The sequence below is a fragment of the Procambarus clarkii genome, chromosome 92 (assembly GCF_040958095.1).
Source record: "Procambarus clarkii isolate CNS0578487 chromosome 92, FALCON_Pclarkii_2.0, whole genome shotgun sequence".
NCBI lineage: Eukaryota > Metazoa > Arthropoda > Malacostraca > Decapoda > Cambaridae > Procambarus > Procambarus clarkii.
The window spans coordinates 6,521,873-6,543,288 of record NC_091241.1 but is presented as its reverse complement, the minus strand read 5'-3'; the positions used below and the strand labels follow the sequence as shown (position 1 = coordinate 6,543,288).

Below are 21,416 nucleotides of genomic sequence, written 5' to 3'. Positions count from 1 at the left end.
AGTATACCATAGGAGTTAATAAGAATAAAGAAAATTGCAGAAGGCTTAATCACAGAGGAAAAGAGTTGGAAGAGACAAAGAAAAAACATTATAGAAAGAAAGACAACTTAAAGGGAAACATTATAGAAAGAAAGACAACTTAAAGGGGTTAAAGCTGAGTTGTATCACATTTGTTTCTTTCACAGTACTTTCTTTGTTTGAAAACAAAGGTTCGAGTACTCATATGGCTATCATGGTAGCACAGTGGTTTATGTTCTCAACTCGCAGGGTTGATCCTGGGTTGAAGCCCTGGCCAGGACAGAAGCAGTTGGGTACATTTCCTTTCACCTGATTTTTGTTTGCGTAGCTGTAAAAAATTTACCTGGAAGTTAGGCAACTGTTGAGGATTGCATTCTGGAGGAAGGTCAATAATTGATCTAGGGGGACCTCGGCAAACTTTAGTATTGACTGGCTTTCCCTGACAACCAGAATTATAAGCTGATAGTATAGTATCATGCTTGGTTTCCGGAGGAGCACACAATTGCTGCAGTCCAGAGTTTTATAGACACTGTATGTGAGTTTCCACCACCAAGTTATTATATTATCTTGAGGTTATCTCGATGATTTTAGGGCTTAGTGTCCCCGCGGCTCGGTCCTCGACCAGGCCTCCACCCCCAGGAAGCAGCCCCGTGACAGCTGACTAACTCCCAGGTACCTATTTACTGCTAGGTAACAGGAGCATCAAGGTGAAGGAAACTCTGCCCATTGTTTCTCGTCGGCGCCCGGGATCGAACCCGGGACCACAGGATCACGCGTCCAGTGTTCTGTCTGTTCAGCCATCGGCTTTAGGGTATTTAGGGTACAAGATTTGCACAAATAGTTGTTTGGTGCAGTGGTTAAATACAGTGTTCTTGTGACTTCTTGCATTACCTTTTACATTGTTCTTTTTGTGCTGTTCCATCTGGTTGCCCAGGGTTAGAGTTAACCTTTCAAATGTTCCTTCAGGAATCAAATGCATTTAATATTGACCATTTTTGCCACTGTCTCAAGCTTGTTAAGACTTCCTTTAACTTTCGGGCACCATTAGAGCCATCCTGGTCCCTCAATATTATCCTTGTCTTTCTCTCTTGACCTAATTTAAGGGTGAGTTCTTCTCTGACCAAAAGCCAGAATTGACCAAACCAGTGCAGCCTGTTGCAAACCTTTATGACAGAGAATTCAGCAATTTAAATATTAATAATGGTCACATTAACTGGGAATATGCAACGACCTCGTGGAAATAAGAGACATCATCATCATCTTCTTAAGATGAAGAAGCCAATTACATAATTACCCGGTACTCAGATTACTGATACTGTACTTTTTCTGAAAATTATATGAAAGGCTATTTGAAGAAATGTAAATTACTGCATTGGCAAGAGTTTTATGCTTTTTATTTATTTTTTGTGGCAAACATTCTCCTTGTTGCTCTGAGTAATATGTACGGTATGTGCTACTTAATTTGAGTAAACTCGAAGTTAAGCTTCCATATCCCCACAGCTGAAATACTACGTTAAAGACAAACCTTTATTACAATTATATTGCTTGGTGAAATACCTTTTTCACCAAGAGAAATATAATCTGTAATAAAAAAACTTATAAAAGTGGCTAGGCGTTCCTTTTGAACAGGGAGAGCTTGTTTGTTTTAATTAAGGGCAATTATCAGGGTTAAATTAAGAATTAGCATTTTAACATTAACCCTTAAATTAACCCATTGCTTCAAGGTTATTTGCACATGGTTCGGGTTTATAGGGTTAGGACTCCATTTCTGCAAAACTATGTGTTTACATGTGTGGTTACTGTTGTTGCTAAAAATGTGAACGTTGGTTTACAGCTGCTCTATGAGCAACAGTAAGTTCAGCATTTGTTGCAAGTTGCATTAAATAAATTAGTTTTTTGTGCTTATTTTTATTTATTAGCATAAATCTTTATTAAATTTGCAGTAGCCTATACTGTGCCTGCACAGTAGTTTTGCATTCTAATAGTTTTCTCTGCATTTTTAGCTGCCTACCAGGACAGAGCAATGGGAGGTGAGAAGTTGTTAATTCACTTGTGTATAAGTGCATTGTTTGATTAGCATATACTGTTTATTGTACAGTACTGTACTGTACTCTGTGTATCAGTACAGACAAACTTAAGTACTTACCAATAAATACAAGAGAAAAATTGTGGGCTATATTGCAATTTTTAATATATCTGTGGTTGATTGTATAACCTTTTCCATGGCTAGTGTTGGAAAGGTACACAATTGGTTCAGCCTGAACCAATTGTGTGCCTCTGTAACCCTTTCCACCACCACCCACGGGATGTGTATTGGCGGTGCATAATAAAGAAATGATAATAATTATTATTAATAATAATAAGAAGTGTGTGTGTGCTTTAGCGTCACAAGATAGTCTTCACAGGCTTCACCTTATCAGTAATCACTTTTCTGGAGGGGCTGAACATTGGCTTCCTGAAGCTATCTGGCTTAGATGGCCCCCCCTTTCCCTGCTGAGTCACATCTGCCATAAGAGTCCTGTATGGCTAGAACTCCTAGAATTCTAGCTAGAGCTAGAACCTGGGACACCCTCTCAGAGGCACAGGGCATAGGGGATTATTACAATCGCCCTCACTGAGAAAACGTCCAAAAAGTAAGCGAAATTATACGCACAATGACAGGGTTCAAGCAAAACAAAGCACTGAAACAGTGGAACTACTCTGCATATGATTCACTCAAATACTAGCTTGAATCCCCCTTTGTTATGGCCGCCCACCAACATGTGGCAACGCACTGAGTGCTCCCAACCATCTCGGTTCATGGCCTTCTTGGCTCTGAACTGAGGCAAAGATAGCATGGAGGCCAGGAGCATCTGGGGTACTGCCATTTCTTGATGGCCAGTAGAAACTCGGGCCATTCTCATGGTTTGCCACAATGTACAGAATACAAAGTCCTAACATAACCAGAAACCTCCAAACAGAAGCAACCCACCTAAGCTAACAATGCATAGAAAGTGGATATTTCTGAGCCACTACTTTTTATAGTACAGTACTTTATATTTTTGTACATTGGGAGCCATAAAGTATATAGTGTTCTTATAGTAGTTAAGAGGACTGGTTTCATAACTAAGGGGAGTCTAGCTAGTTTCTGAGTGAATCATTTGAACCAGTTGTTTGACTGTTTCAGTGCTTCATTTTCCTTGAACCTTGCAGTTGCCTGTATTGCTTTGTTTAGTTTCTGCTTATTTTCTACATGAGTGTGATTGTAACAATTTCCTATGCCTCCATGAGGAAGCCAGGGTGTGGCTCTGGTCCCCAATAGCCATACAGGGCTCATATGACTGATGTGACTCTTGGTGAGATGCCTCCTCCTGATTGACAGTTTCAGGAAGCCATCTAAGCTCTTCCAGAAAAGGTGTTTCATCACATTAAACAGTTTTTTATCACTCGTATTTTTATAATTTTGTACAGTATTTAGTTTAAGAATGTGCGGTAAAAATAAAGGTTGATTTAGTATGTATATGGAGGAGGGAAGTATTGTAGATGTAGTGTGTGAAAGAGGAGGCACTAAGTACAGTGGAATCTCGAGTGATGAGCGACTCCAGTTACAAGCATTTCGAGTAACGAGCGAGCCACTTGCAGAAAATTTGTCTAGATTGACGAGCTTTTGCTCGATTAATGAGCAAACTAAATGGTGTTTCTTAGCATTCCCGCTGGTTCTCGGACACCTCCGACGACAGTGTTGTTGTTGTTGTTACGCAAGACGAGCACTTCACATGACGAGCTCGGTGCCGGAACGCATTAAATTCGTTAATCGAGGCTCCACTGTAGTACAGTATTTGAAAAATTGAACATTTTTAGTTACATAAACAGGAAATCATAGACTTTTTAAATGACAGCTTGCCACCAAATCTATACTTTGAGAGAATGTCCATCTGTCTGTAAAGTTGGAGGCCAGGCGCTTGAAATTAGCCTTACACAAATTTGAAGGGGAAATGGTCTAGGGTACAGGAGGAACATAAGCTGATAGGGATAGGCCTAAATTAAATCATTAAAGAATTATTAGTAATTATTGATGCCTCCCATCCAAATCCTACGGATTCACTTCTGGACACGTGTGATATATTGGGGTCAGATGCCCTAAGAAGTTTATTGTTGTAAAATTGTTTTTTCTTGAGACCCATACAGTAGTTTCATTGCTCCCTAATGATATACTTTATGAAGTGGAAAAGGGGAAGATGGGGGGAAGGGTGGGGTGGAAGAGGGGAAGATGGGGGCGAAAGGGTGGGGTGGAAGAGGGGAGAAGAGTGGCGAGGACAAACTAGAGCCAACTAGGAATGAAAACACACTCGACCTGAGGTTAAAAAACAATGAAGACATAATCAGAGATATTACAATCTCAGATACTACTTACACCTAAGGGAGCCGGTCGGCCGAGTGGACAGCACGCTGGACTTGTGATCCTGTGGTCCCGGGTTCGATCCCGGGCGCTGGTGAGAAACAATGGGCAGAGGTTCTTTCACCCTATGCCCCTGTTACCTAGCAGTAAATAGGTACCTGGGTGTTAGTCAGCTGTCACGGGCTGCTTCCTGGGGGTGGAGGCCTGGTCGAGGACCGGGCCGCGGGGACACTAAAAAAAGCCCTGAAATCATCTCAAGATAACCTCAAGATAACACCATGAGCTCATTGTAGTTCAAACTAATATCAATACCTGTAATAGGTATTGATATTAGTTTGAGGTATAGATATTAGTAGTTTGAGGTATATTAGTATTTGAGGTATTAGATATTAGGTATAGATATTAGTCTGAGGATTAATAAGCGAGAAGATTTATTCAATCAATTCGGTGTTAACAATAAGAGGATTGACTGGGAAAAATTATAGAGCTTGCAAACATCCAATGTAAAAGTCTTAAGCTACAAAACTCCCACACGGAATATATAGCACAACTGACTGCTGAAGCATACAAAGTCAGCATGAAGCATGTACCTTTGCAGAGAGTCAGAAAGAGGATATCTCTAGAAAAATAAATCAGACAACTCTACAAAAGAAGGGAAAAAATAATGGTAATGATAAAACAGACACTACTTTCACAACAAAGAAAAGGAAATCTAAACGGAGAGGTTGAAGAAATAGAGCAGACGGTGAAGCACGATCATACCAGTCTGAGGATATGAAAATGGAATAGAAAGCTATTCAAGAGATTAAGAAAAATTAAAACTATTGTTCATATATGCAGTATCAAATTAACCACACTCGAGTAGTCATCCACAGCAATAACCCTCAACTTCATTAGATCAGGTGTACAGTGTTCTTGACATAGTCATACATGGTATAAATACAATTCACTCCCTCGTAAAAGCTTCCTCCACCCTCCCGTGCCCCCTGCAATATTTAGGGCATTGCTTGCTTTCAATCCCGGCTTCCTCAGATACTTCCTCGTCATGTCCCACAGTCTTCTTTCCAGATGTAAATTTAACAGCTTTGCTTAGTTATATTTATGGAAGACTTGTTTCATGAGAAAATCCCAAACATTGAGTTTACTGAAGCAGTATACATATTAAAGAATTTTCCTTTTGTATAAATACATTCTGTAAAATGAAGCAGTCTGGGTAAATCAGTTCTCCCTGAGTAGTGTCACTTACAGATTTTGTAGTGTTCAGTATATAAATTTATCTATGAGTGCTGCTTCAAGGTTCATCCTGAAATAATGTGTCATTTTAAGATCAACATAACCGGTACAGCCAAAGTGGTTTGAGAAGTGGAGCTGCTGTGCAATCATATGAGCGAAATTACTCCGAGGCTACAGGTATGTTAAGCTTAATCTACATCAAATTTTAGTTTGTGGTGGCTGTCTAATGTTGAGGCGAGCATCGAAATGTAGAAGGTTGCAGGATTATACGATTTATAATTTGTGGTTATAATAGATCAGCTGCTTAAACAAGAACATCCAGGATATGATTGATCACTACTGTCATTCACTTTATGAATCGGAACAAAGACTTTTAATGATTAAGTGACTTCATGGACAGGTGGTATTGCTACGTATGTTTGGCTTAAACATTTACAGTACTTTCAAATGGTGTTGGTGAAAGGAAAAGGTAAAGGATTGAAGGTATTTTTAGTCATGTTGTAATACACTTGTATATTTCTGTTATGCATGACTGGATTTCTTTTCTTTACTCAGCTGCGTGGTGGAACATAGCCGGCTTGCAGCAGATGGAATTACTTTCGAGACTGCAGGGTGGCCTAGGCAGTGGGAGTGGGCAGGCTGGAGCAGCGGCTGCAGTTGCAGCAGCTACAGGGTCTCTCGGAGGTTACGGGGGACTACACCCAGAGCACCTCATGAACCTGGAGATTCTTCAAGCACAACATGGTCAGTATCAAAATTTGTGTAATGTTAGTATCTTTGGTGCCTCGCTTTGATAATCGGCTAAACCACTGCACTGCGCATAGTGCCTTAAGACACTCGATTAACAACTGCACCATGAAGTTGTCACATGAAATAGGTGTGCAGTGCGGGGATTGAGGATTACTTTCTCTTGTAAACCTTCATTGCTGATGAGCTGAATCACATTTCTAGGAGTTGTGGTAGATGGTTTCCATGTACTATGTCTCATCAGATGTGGAATTGTTAAGACTTGATGGGGATCAGAGAGGCAGAACCTGGCCTCCCTTTAGAGGAGAGAAGGGCCGCAGGAGATATTATCCCTTTTCCAAATGAGGAATAATCAGGCAAGATATAGGTTGAAGCTAGAAATGCAAATGAGTCAGAAAGACATAATAAAACACTTGTTTAAAGAGTGGGTTGTCAAAGAGTAAAATGGGTGGCAAGAAATTTAGAGGACCTAGTACCAGTAGTTACAAGGCAGGGTCCAAAGAGCCAGATTCTGATAAGTATTGATAAACACAGTGTATATATGCAGGTACTGTTGAAAAATTGAATAATTGATTTAATAGTAAGGATAATTAATAATCCAAATTGTTTAACTTGATACAGCAGCAGCCATGGCAGCAGCTCTGTCTACCAGCAAGAGTTCAAGTAGCAGTTCAAAATCCTCCAAGAATAGTAAAAGTGTTAGTAGTAGTAGCAGCAGCAACAACAGCAATGGTAAAGGTATCACTAGCACCCTCAGCTACCGAGGTTCTGCTGCGACAACTACCACAACGTACTCTAGTAGAGGGCAAGAACCATCCAGTAACAGCAGTCGCGCGAGCCTAGAAATCAGTCGTCTGGCGTCCTCCTCACACTCCTCGTCTTCCAACGCCAGTAGACCTCCAAGCTACCCTTATAGTACTTCCTCATCGCATCGCTACAGGCAAGTGCTTGTGTATGTTATACAAATGCCTGTATAGAGCAAAGTCGGGGAACCTCAGTACAGTACACACTTAGCTCTGTTGCAGTTTTTAGTTTTATTGTGTTGCAATTTTATTAATTGTATTTTGCATACTCTATTTGTGCTATGATCCTTTACCTTTGTTCTCAGGTGAGTTAACAATATGAATCTTAAAGCGGAATTTAGAAAATAATTATACTTATTAACACTTACGCTGCACCGGCGGGCGACCTGCCGTGCACCTCAAGGTAGGCTGAGCTGGGTGCGCTAACTCATCACCTCCACCCACAAATGTTTATACTCGTTTTAGCTTTCTGACCTCAATTTTCGTAATATGTTGTTCAATTTAATATCAAATTGTTCACAATAGACGGCTTTAAAGGAATATGTACATATAAGAACATATAAAGTCTCGCTTTAGACCTGCCACACACCACAAGGTAGGCCGAGAGCTCACCCCCACATAAAATTGTTTGTACTCTTTTCAGCATTCTGACCTTAATTTTTGTACTATGTTCTTCAATTTGGTATCAAATTGTTCGCAATAGAATGCTGTAAAGGGATATTTGCATATAAGAACATATAGAAAAGTGAGACTTTACACTTTCAACGAAAACCCAGTAACTTTTCCCTTCATACGTGTTTTTTCAAGGTTTTCATCATGGATTGGATCTGTTCTTGATCAGTATTCATCTGGAAGTCAATTTGCAGAGTTTATAAAGCCGGTAACAACAAATACCCGAGATAACATAACCAGAATAGGGAAATTTTTCGTCTCTAGGGGAGGCCACGGCTGTCACGAGCGAGGTTACGAAAACACTGAGCCTCCAGCATGGGTGGGCACCCACACAGCATGGTCAGGATGTCACGTGGGGTATACAGAGAATGGGTTGAAGTTGGCGTGCATTTAAAAAAAAAAAAAAAGTCCCATAGTATTCGGACGATAGATGTAATTTTTACAAATTTTAAAATTTTTGACGACATTTGCGTCATCGAGCATACTCCATATTTCGGTTTTGTGACATCGACAAATGTCATCAGGCAGAGAAAATGTTAATGTTCATTGATGAAGTAAAACTAAGAAGAAAAATTAAAGTAATTTGTTATTAATAACATTTGTATTTTTTGTATCTATTGTTAGGAAAAATTAAACCCCAATATTATATAGGCAATCTCATGCTTTGCACAGTAGTGCATTACAATAATAGTCTAATTCAGAGATAAATTGTTTTTTGCAAGTAAAACAATTAAAATTTGTTTCCCGGGGTGGTGTGCAGTTCGCCGCTGTCAGGCCTTGAAAGTGTATCTTCACACCATTCCGACCTGGGGTCATCACCGAGCCTTTCTTATGGCATTGCTAGTCTCATAGCCGATAAACATCCATCATCCCACCACAAGTCTCACTCTTCATCATCTTCAGCGAACAGTTCCTCAACACAGGCAGAGGTAAGCTTTATCTAATGCAATGTTGCAGGCAATAGTTTTTATTGTGACTTCAGGCAAAACTTTTTCATCGCTCAATGCTGTTTTGCATAATTATATTTACTGTTTATGGATCAACATTGCAGCTTGCCAGGCTTCTTAACTTCAGTATGTTGACTATTTTTTTAATGATTTAAGAGCTTATTACTATTAGCACCACAACATTTCTAATTAGGTCATGATAATTTAGGTGCACTTACACCACTGATGCCGACTTTACTTTAGATCTTTATGTACCCAAGTTGTCACAAGTGTCTATTCATCATGTTAAAACTAGCGTTAACACCTTTTCTTACACTAGCATTGTCACATAACACAAAGATTACTGCTACAAGGATAAGTGTGAAGGTAGTGGACACCAATATCAATTTAGGATTAAGGCCACCCATAACCCTTTTGGGGTAGCTAATGCTACCACCTGGTGGCTGTCATTGTTGCTGTCAAGCACTAAGCAGTAGTTAATGGTAGCTAATAAGCAGTTGGACCTAAACAACAAGTGTATACATACTGTAGTTTGAATTAGGTTTTGCAAATGTTGTCTAAGTAGTTGCTTGTTTTGGTGTTCTCTCCCTTTCTGGTGATTTTTCCTTCGATAATGTGGGTGATTCATTATCACCATTTTCCCCAACCTGGGGCCCCCGTAAGAGGGAGCCCCAGGTTGTGGTCCCAGGTGTAAGTAAGCTTCCATGAGTTGTTAGAGCATTGTGTGGTACCTGAGCTCAGAGGCACAGAGGGGGGACCCCACAAGACAGGCATTTCAGTACATCCTGCACTGCATTATTTTCTATACTGTTAACTGTTATTGAACATAGCTAAACTCATTTCAATTAGTTCATTAGAGTGAACAGACTCATGTTTTAATTGCTGCATTAAAAACACAAATTTTGCTTCTTCACACTTTTATCAGTTAAAAAAATATTGTTATATTTTGAATAATTATATATATTGAGTGATGAAAAAGGGTTATAGCTGAAGTTGGTATGTTCATACTTGTGGTTAAAATATCATGTTTTACATTTCTCAGTTTAGACTTCATTCAAGGAGGTCTTCAACTTAACAATATTTCAAATTATGAATTCACCGTGTAGTAATTTTGTAGCGTTGAAGTATTCGATATAATTTTTTCCTTTTGTGTGACAATATATGTTACTGTTGTAGTTTGAGAATAACAAATGTGTATGATGTGGCGCACTCACATTTTTAATGTGTGTTATCACTGTGTGCATAATTCTATCCAACACAACCCCCGCACTTTTATACAGGCAAGCTAAACACTTCTCGTGCACATTTTGCATTTTCTGAACTCGTGCAAAAAAATACACCTCGACACAATATAATACGTGTTTTGTATTGTATAGCTTGATTCATACTTACTTTTTCCATTACATATTATATGTCCAGCAAGCAAATGCAGGCGGGACAATGGAGAGAAATAATTTAGGGAGCCGGTCGGCCGAGCGGACAGCACGCTGGACTTGTGATCCTGTGGTCCTGGGTTCGATCCCAGGCGCCGGCGAGAAACAATGGGCAGAGTTTCTTTCACCCTATGCCCCTGTTACCTAGCAGTAAAATAGGTACCTGGGTGTTAGTCAGCTGTCACGGGCTGCTTCCTGGGGGTGGAGGCCTGGTCGAAGACCGGGCCGCGGGGACACCAAAAGCCCCGAAATCATCTCAAGATAACCTCAAGATAGGTAGAGAGTAAGTCTGAGGAAAGTTGAGAGAGAGAGACTGGAAGAGAATGGGATAATATTAATGATTGAATGATAATGTGGAACTTGAGGAAACGTAGCAGATTGCCAAACAGAGATTGAACATTACAAACTACAATACAGTCAATCAGTTGGACAAGTGTAAAATAAACTATGAAAGTATACAAGCAAGAAGAAATGATTTGTTGCAAAAATGGTTGTCAGTGGTATATGCATGGAAATGTTACTTTAAAGTAACAAGTTACTTTCAAGCAACAAGTTACTGTCAAGCAACAATGGGGCTATTGGCATTACAATATCAAGGTTATTGCAACCAGTGGTGTAGCAATACTTTGGCCAGTGGTGGAGCAACATTTTGGCCAGTGGTGTAACATTCGGGTCAGTTGTCAGTGGTGGAGCAACTTTTGGGTCAGAGGTGTAGCAGAAATCATGGCAGGAAGATTGATCATGTTTCCAGTAGGAATCAAGCAGTGGGGGGAAATGGTGGTAGGTTAGTAAGTGCACTAGTTAAAGAAGTAACTATGATTTTTGTCCATTAACTAAACATTTACTTGCCACTTTCTTCATACACACTTCATAATACCAATTTCAACACGTGCACATTTTTCAAGCGCATCTGCTGGATGCATAAACATATCGGCTCACATGTAACATGTATGCAGTGTACTTTATTATAATTACTCGTATGCCAACTAAAAATTGTTGCTATACACATGAAATACTGTAGTAACTATGTTATTTTGTTTGTTTTCCCTTTTTTACAAATTTTTAAAGAATTAGATGTTTGTAAATTGTGTAGCAGGTTGATATGACTAATATCTAAAGATAGAAATGACTTTTCTATATGATGTAGGCTAATATTTAAACATTCTTTGATTTTGTTAAAGCAAAATTGAGTCATTAATCAATTTTAGAGATGTATAGTTCACTATAGCAATGGTATGAAATTTCTCAAACTGTTGACATATATTGTGGTTTATTAGGGTAGGTCCCCTCATTATCTTCCTGAAGCTTAAGGTACTGGTGCCACTAAGGCTTCAGGCTGTATCAGTCCCCCAAGATTTGCATAGGCCTACTGGGAACCAGGAGCAGAATCTGGTGCTCTTAGTAAGACCTGTTGTTGAAGGGGGACCAGTGAGCAAACAAAGAGGCTAAGGAGAACCAAGCAGAATGTCCAGATGTAACAAAACAAATCATACCTCAAAAGAAAAAACAAACGAAGGAAAATAATGCAAGTGATAATTTGTGACACGTGAACAACCCCGGTTCCAACTCACTTGGCCACCAGCAGATGGCAGCCTAGACCATCTGGTCACCTTGTGGTGATTCTGAGGACCAATGTCACTGTGGCCTGGTCTCGTACCAGGCTTCTTGGCTGGTGATCTGGTCGACCAGGCTGTTGGACGAGGGTACTCACAACCCAACATAAGAATCGCAGCCTGAATGATGATCAGGGTTATTGCTGTTTTTTATTCTTTTTGCTACACCATTGTATTTATGCCACCCCACACTGTTTTTTTTCCCCTGACTCATATTTCAGCCATACTAATTTCCCATACTGTTGGTTTGTATTCTCTTTTATAATGGGAGGAATTTGAGTGTTTGATTCTATCTACATGCTTAGGTAAAAACCTTACCCTTTAAATCCTTCTGGTTTGAACATTAGCTGACACTCTGGTTAGCTATCATTGGCTGACCAGAGTAGCAATATGGAGCCTGTCAGCTTCCCATTCCTACTCTGTTGTTCCCTTCTTCTCAATGGGGTTTTTAGTTTTGAGGATTTTGTACTGGCAACTTATGTGCGAGACAGTTTGTGTATTGGGACCTAGAGTGACCTGGGTTGCCATCTGGTGGCAGCCGAGCTATTAGAACTGGAGTTGTTAACCCATCTGTTATTTTCCTCCCTTCACTTCTTTCTTTCAACTAATGGTTCATTTTGCCTCAACTGGCCTTTCTGGTGAGGTTTCCTTGGTTTTGGGTGAATCTCTGATGCCCATTATTCTCTTGCCTCATTGATTGTTTGTTTATTATATACCCAATACCTATTCCATGAGCAGCAATGGAAAAGGTTACAGACACACATAATGGGCTCAGGAATTGGTTTTCATGCGTCACTAAGAGAACCAGATTCTGGTCCTGGTTCACAGTAGGTCTTGAGTAAGTCTCGGAAGCCTAGTATAACTGAGAAGCTCACTGCTGCTAGTCCTTGAGCTCCAGGAAGCTACTTAGTCCAACAAGAAAGGAGTGTTTCATTATTCATTGCTTGATTTTTAAACATTATTTCTGAATAAAGCTATTAACAAACTAAGGTGGAACATCTTTCAAGCACACTCAATGATAACATTGTTCATGATTTTAATATTGCTCTTTGTATAATAGTCATACAGTATTTGCTAATATATTTGCAATATATTGTATGATATACAGTACTGTATCTAATATTTGCAACTTCATATTATTCTGCTTCATCTTGTCTCCATTTGGATCTTGTTATGCTGTTTTCAATAGATGAATATAACTTTTATCACATTTATATGAATGTAAAATGTAATTTTGAATTTACTTACTCTCTTTTATTATTCTTGCTGATGTAGGAAGATGCGTAGGGTTGTTTAATAGCCTATGGACCAACTTGCATATCTCGGCAAGGTATACTAATGCAAAGTGAGAGCATCTTACATTTCATGGAAGACAAATATTTTTATCAATGAAATTGTGCAGTTGAATAATTATTAGGGGGTATTGAATGTAATTATTTGTTGAAGAAATAGACATATAGGGGTACCTCGGTTTAAGAATTTAATTTGTTCCTGGAGACGGTTTGTAACCCGAAAATTCGTAAACCGAAGCGAATTTACACGTAAGAAATAATGGGAAATGAATTAATCCGTTCCTGACTCCCCAAAAACTTCTCTTCAAAGTAAATTTTTATACCAAATTCAACCAAATCTTCACTACAAAAGTATATTTAAGTTATTACTTACCCTTGCTAATGACTCCCGTTGGCGTATGGAAGATGGTGAGGAGGAGAGGTGTTATTGTTTGCCCTTCCATTATAACATCAGGCAGTGAAGATTTCTCTGGAGTGCACACTCTGGCACATTTTTCCTGCTTACCACTAGGTCTTGGTTGTGGCTTACTGCTTGATTTTCTCACTTTTCTCACAGGGAAACGTTCCATTGAAGATTGTTTTTCCCTGCTTTGCAACATTTGTCTGTAGTGAGGCATCACATTGTCATTAAAAAGATCAATGCAATGGCCTACTACAGCTTTATCTGGGTGATTCTTTTCAGCAAAACTTTGCAGTCCTTCCCATACTGCACACATTTTCTTAATTAATGAGGAAGGGACATTCTTTACTGCCTCCTCTTCCTCCCCTGAAAATTTGTTGTACTGCCTAGCTAGTTCAACAACACGAGTACCATTTTCATGCTTACAAATGATCTCTTGTTTTTCCTCTATGGTCATTCTCACATGTGATTTCTTGCCTTGAACCTTACCACTGGCTTTCTTGGGACCCATGGCGAGATATATAATAACAACTTTTATGCTCAAATGGCCAAAAATTCGACAAAAAAAAACTAAATTTTTGTGAAGAATTCAGGCTGGATAGTCACTGGGCGCAAGGCACTAGAAAACTGAGGCACGATCGCCGTGCCACCACTCACTAGGCCGGTCGTACACGTATCAACAAACTCGTATCCCGATGCAAAGTTCGTATCCTGATTCAAATTTTCCGAACAAATCGGGCTCGTAACCCGAAAAGGTCATAAACAGGAACGTTCATAACCCGAGGTACCACTGTATTCGATGTACATATTTGAGTCGAGTATTGCCTGAATTAGCTGGGACAGTCGTTTCAAAAGGAGTAAATAAGGAATACTGTTATTTGAAATTTAATTTTGAGCTTAACTATGCAGTATGGATAGAATTTAATGGTATTAAGGATTTAATACGCAACGTTGTGAGTTTGAGCCTGTTTAAATGCCTGTTCTTGCATACACTCCAAACAGTGTATTGTATTAAATTATGTGATGTCACAGTTGACCACTTGTTGTATAATAAAATGTGGTATTATAGAAGGTACTGTAGAAAAGATAATTAGTTTTAAACTATTTTATGTCAAGAATAACATGATACCTGGTTGATACCTGGTTGATGGGGTTCTGGGAGTTCTTCTACTCCCCAAGCTCGCCCCGAGGCCAGGCTTGATTTGTGAGAGTTTAGTCCACTAGGCTGTTGCTTGGAGCGGCCCGCAGGCCCCCATACCCACCACAGCCCGGTTGGTCTAGCACTCCTTGGAGGAAACAATCTAGTTTCCTCTTGAAGATGTCCACGGTTGTTCCGGCAATATTTCTTATTCTCACTGGGAGGATGTAGAACAGCTGTGGACCTCTGATGTTTATACAGTGTTCTCTAATTGTGCCTATGGCACCCCTGCTCTTCACTGGTTCTATTCTGCATTTTCTTCCATATCGTTCACTCCAGTACGTTGTTATTTTACTGTGTAGATTTGGTACTTGGCCCCTCGAGTATTTTCCACGTGTATATTATTTGATATCTCTCGTCTTCTTTCTAGTGAGTACATTTGGAGGGCTTTGAGACGATCTCAATAATTATCTCTCTCTTTACAAAGCATTAATTAAATTTTTGTAGTACTGTACAGTATTTCTTAGGAAATGGCCAGTCCAAGATTTTGAAGATAGTTCGGGGAGGGTAGGGGGTGTACTTGGGGCCTGATTTTGTTGGATTTTGACTGTTATTCGGCAATGGTTCCTGAGCTGGAAATAGTTTGGAAAACGTCTTGAGCAGTTTTCCCCAGGTTTAAAAGGATATTTGCTCTAGATTGCTTGGACTACAAAGCATTCTAATAATATTGTACTGACAGATAGAAAAACAAAACAGAGGGATTGCTAAAGAAGCATTTACTATTTTAGTGAGACAAACAATTGATTTAATTGGTATGTAAGGTTAAATTACCTGGCCATTTAAAAGTGCCGTTTCTTGGAATGCAGAGTAAGGGTTCATACAGGTTTCTGGACAAATGTGCATCAATGCAAAATTGATTTTATGTACAATGATTTAGCACATGACATGCAGCTACAAATTGAATTACAGTCTGTTGGTTATTACTATAGATTCAATGTTACCATAGTAATCATAACACAAATTATGTAGTTGCTCGTAAAAAAAATAATTAATATTTTAATATACATGTTTTGTTAATCATCAAACTTAACGTTGAACTTGTTTTAATATATAGATGATGTGATTGGATTTTGAAGTGAACACTTTGAAACGGAAGATATTTGTTGTGCACTCTGCCTAAGTGCGGTGAGCTGGTCCATGGGCTAGGAAATGACGGCTATCACCCATCACAGTTGAAGTAGAGCTTGATGATGGTCTTCTTATCTACTCGTGTTATTATCTCGACGTTTAATTGTCATTTTTAGTGTTCTGTATCTGATCCATTTCAATTTCCCTAATCGTGGAAATGTTCCAATGTGATTTATTAATTTGGAAAAAAATTAAATATTTGCAGATACAGAACACTAATAAAACAATATTTGAATTATACATTTATTTTAGTTTGTCTTCAAGGTATTTTGAAGATAATCAGCCGTAGTTTTCTGTATAGGAATGTATTTTTGCATGCTATTTACATCCTTTTTCAAATATTGCTATGTAGGTAGATTCCATTACTTGGTTCCTTTTGATGATCTTACAAATCTGAATTGAACTTTGGAATGGCATGCTATTGTTCTGTGTATTGAGTTTTATGTATTAGTTTGTTTTTTTACTCTCTCTCCACACCTGTCACCTTCCCGCCTTCCTGTCTGCCTGCACTGTTGTGTGCACGCCGGAATGTACACTCCATTGCGCACACACCCGTCCGTGGCACACAAACTCTTGTGTGTAGCGGGTTGCCGAGAAACTGGCAAGTAATGGGAGTGTGTCCATCTCCAAGGCCATCCGAAACAAGGAGTTAGAAATTATTCCCATCTCGCCGGCCGCGAAGGGGAATTCTCAGTCCCACGGGAGTGCACCGCCTCACCGGGACAAGTCCGAGCCCAAGGTGTCCATATCGACGGTTGGGTCTGGAAACTCGCGCTTGTCGAATGGTGTCCCAAGTAGTGCGTCGTGGCGTGAGGAAAGTGCCAGTGTATCAATCGAGCCGTGTGGTTCTGGGACCCCGGCGTCTGCTGATGATGCACCATTAAATCTCTCCATGAAAGCTCCATCTTTGAAACCTTGTGAGTACCACTTACAGTATTTGGGATAATTTGAGTATTTGAAAGAATTCCTTCATGTTATTTCATAGATCAAATTTATTAATAGTGATTTTGGTATAAAGAAGCAATAGAAAAGTTTGTCTTGGGCTTTTAATATTAAAATGTTAATTATTTACTTTGTTCAGCTACAGTGGAACCTAATTTGTGCTTCATTTATACTGTATTGATTAGTGATTCTTGAAAGACTAAAATCAAGAGAGGTATTACTTGAGTCTGAACTGTATTTGGATACAAGGTTAGGTAATAAATTATCAGGAGAAAGTACTAAGCCAATTTGACTATAAGAAAAAAATATAATTGGAAGGGATGAGGATAAGGATTTGAATACGATGGAAGGAATAATGGCAGCTTGCAAAATTGATGTGCTGACCCATTTTCTATTTGTGGGTCCTCGATTAGGTTAGGTTTGGCCAATTTCATACATTTTAGTGATGTGAATGCTTGAGAGGATGGGCTGAATCATGTATAAACATTTCCATATTTGTTATTTGTTTTAACAAAAAATAAATGAGGAATGTGTAAACTTAAAAATAATGTGTATATGCAGCAGTCACACATAATTTGTTATTCAAATACATTTTTTTTTCATCTATACTCTAGCAAATTTATTTGCAAACTTTGTGACAACACATGTACAGTTAATGCCCAGAAACTGGTAAAATGTAATAAGAGTACAGTATAAACATCATGAGTGTCGCTGAGTGGGATCTTGAAATCCCGAAAACGTTTCTGGTTGGGTACGCTCTGACGAGTCGGAACATTAAAGTGTTAATAACTTGGCAAACAAAGTTACGAAGTTAATAACTTGTCATATTACAAGTGAAGGAGTGTGCTGGGTGTTGCCTCCCACACCCATGTAATCTTTATGATCACTCTTTTTATCAAGTGGATTTATCTACACTATCCCATCCTAAATAATATAAAAATGAGTGAAATAGTATGTTTATTATTTTGAAAATCCACAAATATCCTTGGGAAAATTGTGTTTACCAGTATTAATAGATGGAAATGACTGAAACTCGCACAATGCCTCCCTTGTCTAGTCATCCTCGGTCACCCTTTCTTCATTTAAGCCGATTTTTGCACATGCGGCCATCCTCTAGCATGTATTATTCTCAATAAATGGTTGCACTGTACTGTTTAAACAAATAATTTCTTAAAGTAATTTTTTGCAGTTTGGCCACTAATTAGTTACTCCTTCCTTTTTTTTTTTTAATTCTCTGAATCTAGCATCCAAAGGTTTAGACAAAAGAGAACTCAAGGAATCCCATCACAGTTCTCTCAGTCTTTCTCGAAGTGGAGTACCACCTTTCGACTTCCCACAGAGCCTCGGTGGGGGCCTTGGTTCGGGTCTCACTCCTAGTCTAGAAGTTCTACAGAGTCTTTATGGACAGCCTGGGGAGCCACGGGACGTCTTGGCCTCTGTGAGTATCACTTTCTTTTATGTTAAGGCTTAAAAGCCATATTTGATCTGGCATCTGTAAAGTCACCTTTTTTTTATACCTTCTCTCCTTACCATACTTAATTTCTCTTAATTATTATAATAATTCTTAATTTTCTTAATTATTACCAAGTACTGTATTGTTGTATGTGCCATGGATGTTATAGTAAATGGTAATAGCATACAAGTGCAATGAGAAATCAGAAAATGAAGTCCCCAAATATTGTATTAGCTCTCACACAATTACAGTATGCTATCATACTGTACTGTGACCTTTAATTAAGCAATCTATCTCGCTCAGATTTAATGGATTTGTTCCATTTGGGACATTGATGCATGTGCATATCACAATTTTAAGTTTTATCATGGGCACTTCATTCCCATCTAATAGAATGTCAAAGATACAGTAAGCCTTGCATTTAAAATTTCATTAAACCTTAAACACTTTGCGTACAATATTTAAATAGAGGTGAAAAATCTAAGTTAACATTTATCCTTGATGTCAGAATCAAATTGTAATGAAATGCCTCTTCATGGTAGGGCCTCAGTGGGTTCCTGAAGCTAGCTCACTGAGATAGCTCCTCACAGATTTGTTACATGAGCCTTAAATGATCTAAATAGTCTAATAGGAGGGACTAAGAAGGGAGAGCAGGGAGCCACCAAAGCTCTACCAGACAGAGGCATTTTGTTACATTCAATGCAGGTTTTTGGAGGGGTTAACATGTGGCTTCCTGAAGCTAACTAACAACAAAGTAGGAGGAGAACACAGGACATACCAAGGTAGATGCTAGCAAAAATTTCCCACTTTAAGATGGAGAAATAGCAAGGAATAACATAATAGCAGAAAATCAACCTAGAAATAACCAATCACAGGTCAGAGAATTAATGAGATTCCGTGACAAATTTTTGCTGAACCAGCAGATAGCAGAGCCAGTAAGGAATGAAAATATTCTTGATCTGATCTTTACAAACAATGAAGACATAATCAGGAACAATACAATTTCAGATACTACATACTCAGACAAAAAGCTCATTGAGGTTCAAACTAACAATATCTGTAATTGGTCCAAAAGGATTAACAAGTAAGAAGGGTTCTTCAAATACTGTAATTTAATTTTAGCAATAAGAGGATTGACAAGGAAAAAAATAGATCCTGTAAACATCCAGTGAGAAACAGTCCCACACAAGGAATAGGACAATTGACTGTCAAGATGTACAAAGTCTGCTTGAAGCATGTGCCTTTGTGGAGGCTCAGAAAGGAGACCACATTAGAAAGGGAACAGACTTTGACTGTCAAAGAAAGGTTGTTGTTGTTGTTAAAGATTCGCTACCTGGAACAAAAAGTTCCAAGTAACATGGGCTATGGTGAGCCCGTAGATGGAAAAGAATATTGGAAATGCTTCATTAGACATAACTATCACAACAAAGAAAAGTTAATTTATACATGAAGTTTAAGAAATAGAGCAGATGTTGAAGCGATCATGGCAGTCTGAAAAAATTAAATTGGAACAAAAAACTATAAAAGAGATAAAGAATTACTGTATTCTTATTCAATTCATCTAAAGTATTTTGCTTATATGCAAAATCAAAATAAAAAAAAAATCTCCCAATATTGGACCTATACTTACCACTGAAGATTCATACACAGGGGATGACAAAGAAATTAGTGAAATCCTAATAGACCAGCATAGGTTTAGCACCCTAATCTACAACATGAAAGTTCAAGATCTGGACAGCTTCCTTATGGGCAGTATCCAAACCCCTAACAGTAGAACTAATATTAACACGAACACAAAAGCCGTTGAAAGAGAAATTGGCAATATGCCCAAACACTCGGCCCTGGGTCTTGACTTGTGGAATTCAACTTTCATTAAGAAATATAAAGTACTAGTAGCATGAGCACTCGGTGCAATATGGAGAAAACGTTAGATACGGGAGGGACACCGGAAGTACTAAAATTAGCAGATATAGCTCCACAGCGCAAGGAAGGTAGTAATGCTTTGATAAGCAACTATAGCCCAGTCGCACTAAATCACACACAATAATAGTTTTTGAAAAGAGTGATTTGGAATCAAATTTCCAGTTTTATGGAGAACAATGAACTTCACAACCCAGGTCAACATGGATTTAGAGCAGGATGATCCGTCCTTGTACAAATATTAGACTACTTTAACAAAATCACGAAAGCATTAGAAGTAAAACAAAATGCTGATGTTATATACACGGACTTTGCAAAGGCACTTGATAAGTGTGACCATAGAGTGATAGCTCATAAAATGACAAATGTAAATAACTGGGAAAGTAGAGCAGTGGATTTAAAATTTTCTATCAAACAATGCAAAGAGTAGCAGTCAGTAAAATAAAATGAAGTCCAAGGCCAGTAAAAAGGTCTGTATCCCATGCACAGTCCTGGCACCACTGCTTTTTATCATTATCATATCATATATATATATATATATATAGACAAAAATGCAAGTCACAGCTTTGTGTCATCCTTGGCAGATGTTACAGAAACCAGCGTGAAAATTACTTTTGTAGAAGACACTGAAAACTACTAGCCGATATTAATAAAATCTTTGTTTGGGCAACGGGAAATAACACGATGTTTAACCGCGATAAGTTCCAAGTTCAGTACTTGGGTATGGTAGAAATGAAGAACTAGTTTTGAAATGCTGGGTACAAGACGCAACCAGACCTACCTATTGAAGGAAAACTCCATATAAAAGATCTGGGAATTATAATGTCTGACGACCTGACATTTAGTGAATATAACTAGACAAATATAGCAATGGCCAGGAAAATGGAAGAATGGATTACGAAAATGTTCAAATCCAGGGATCCCACCACAGTGTTAATGCTATTTAAATCACTGGTGCTGTCCTACCTTGAGTATTGCTTAGTACTCGCTTCCCCTTTCAGAGCATGGAGAGATTTCTGTAATACAGTAGATGGAATACAGAGAACATATAACAACACACACAGCACAATGAAGTGCCTAAAATTATTTGGACTATCTCTAAAGTTCTCAAAATGTACTCTCTTGAAAGGAGATAAAAGGTATCAGATATATTGAACATGGAAGATACTTGATGGCCCAGGTCCCAAATTTGTGCTGTAAAATAACACTGGAGTGGTTGATATGAGAGGAAATGCAAAG

General features: G+C 38.7%; 1 protein-coding gene across 43 annotated transcripts in view; it reads left to right on the top strand.

Annotated features, from left to right (window-relative positions):
* Window positions 1-21,416, top strand: part of tou (toutatis) — a 435,009-nt gene that overhangs the window by 331,461 nt on the left and 82,132 nt on the right. For 31 of the 43 annotated variants that reach the window (XM_069319208.1, XM_069319211.1, XM_069319226.1 and 28 more), the window contains 7 exons: window positions 2,022-2,048; window positions 5,723-5,806; window positions 6,185-6,373; window positions 6,998-7,316; window positions 8,612-8,780; window positions 16,446-16,779; window positions 18,049-18,242. In XM_069319208.1, coding sequence (XP_069175309.1) covers window positions 2,022-2,048; window positions 5,723-5,806; window positions 6,185-6,373; window positions 6,998-7,316; window positions 8,612-8,780; window positions 16,446-16,779; window positions 18,049-18,242 — 1,316 coding nt within the window. The remainder of the gene's footprint in view (window positions 1-2,021; window positions 2,049-5,722; window positions 5,807-6,184; window positions 6,374-6,997; window positions 7,317-8,611; window positions 8,781-16,445; window positions 16,780-18,048; window positions 18,243-21,416) is intronic. The other 12 variants (XM_069319221.1, XM_069319227.1, XM_069319241.1 and 9 more) reach the window with 4 other exon arrangements.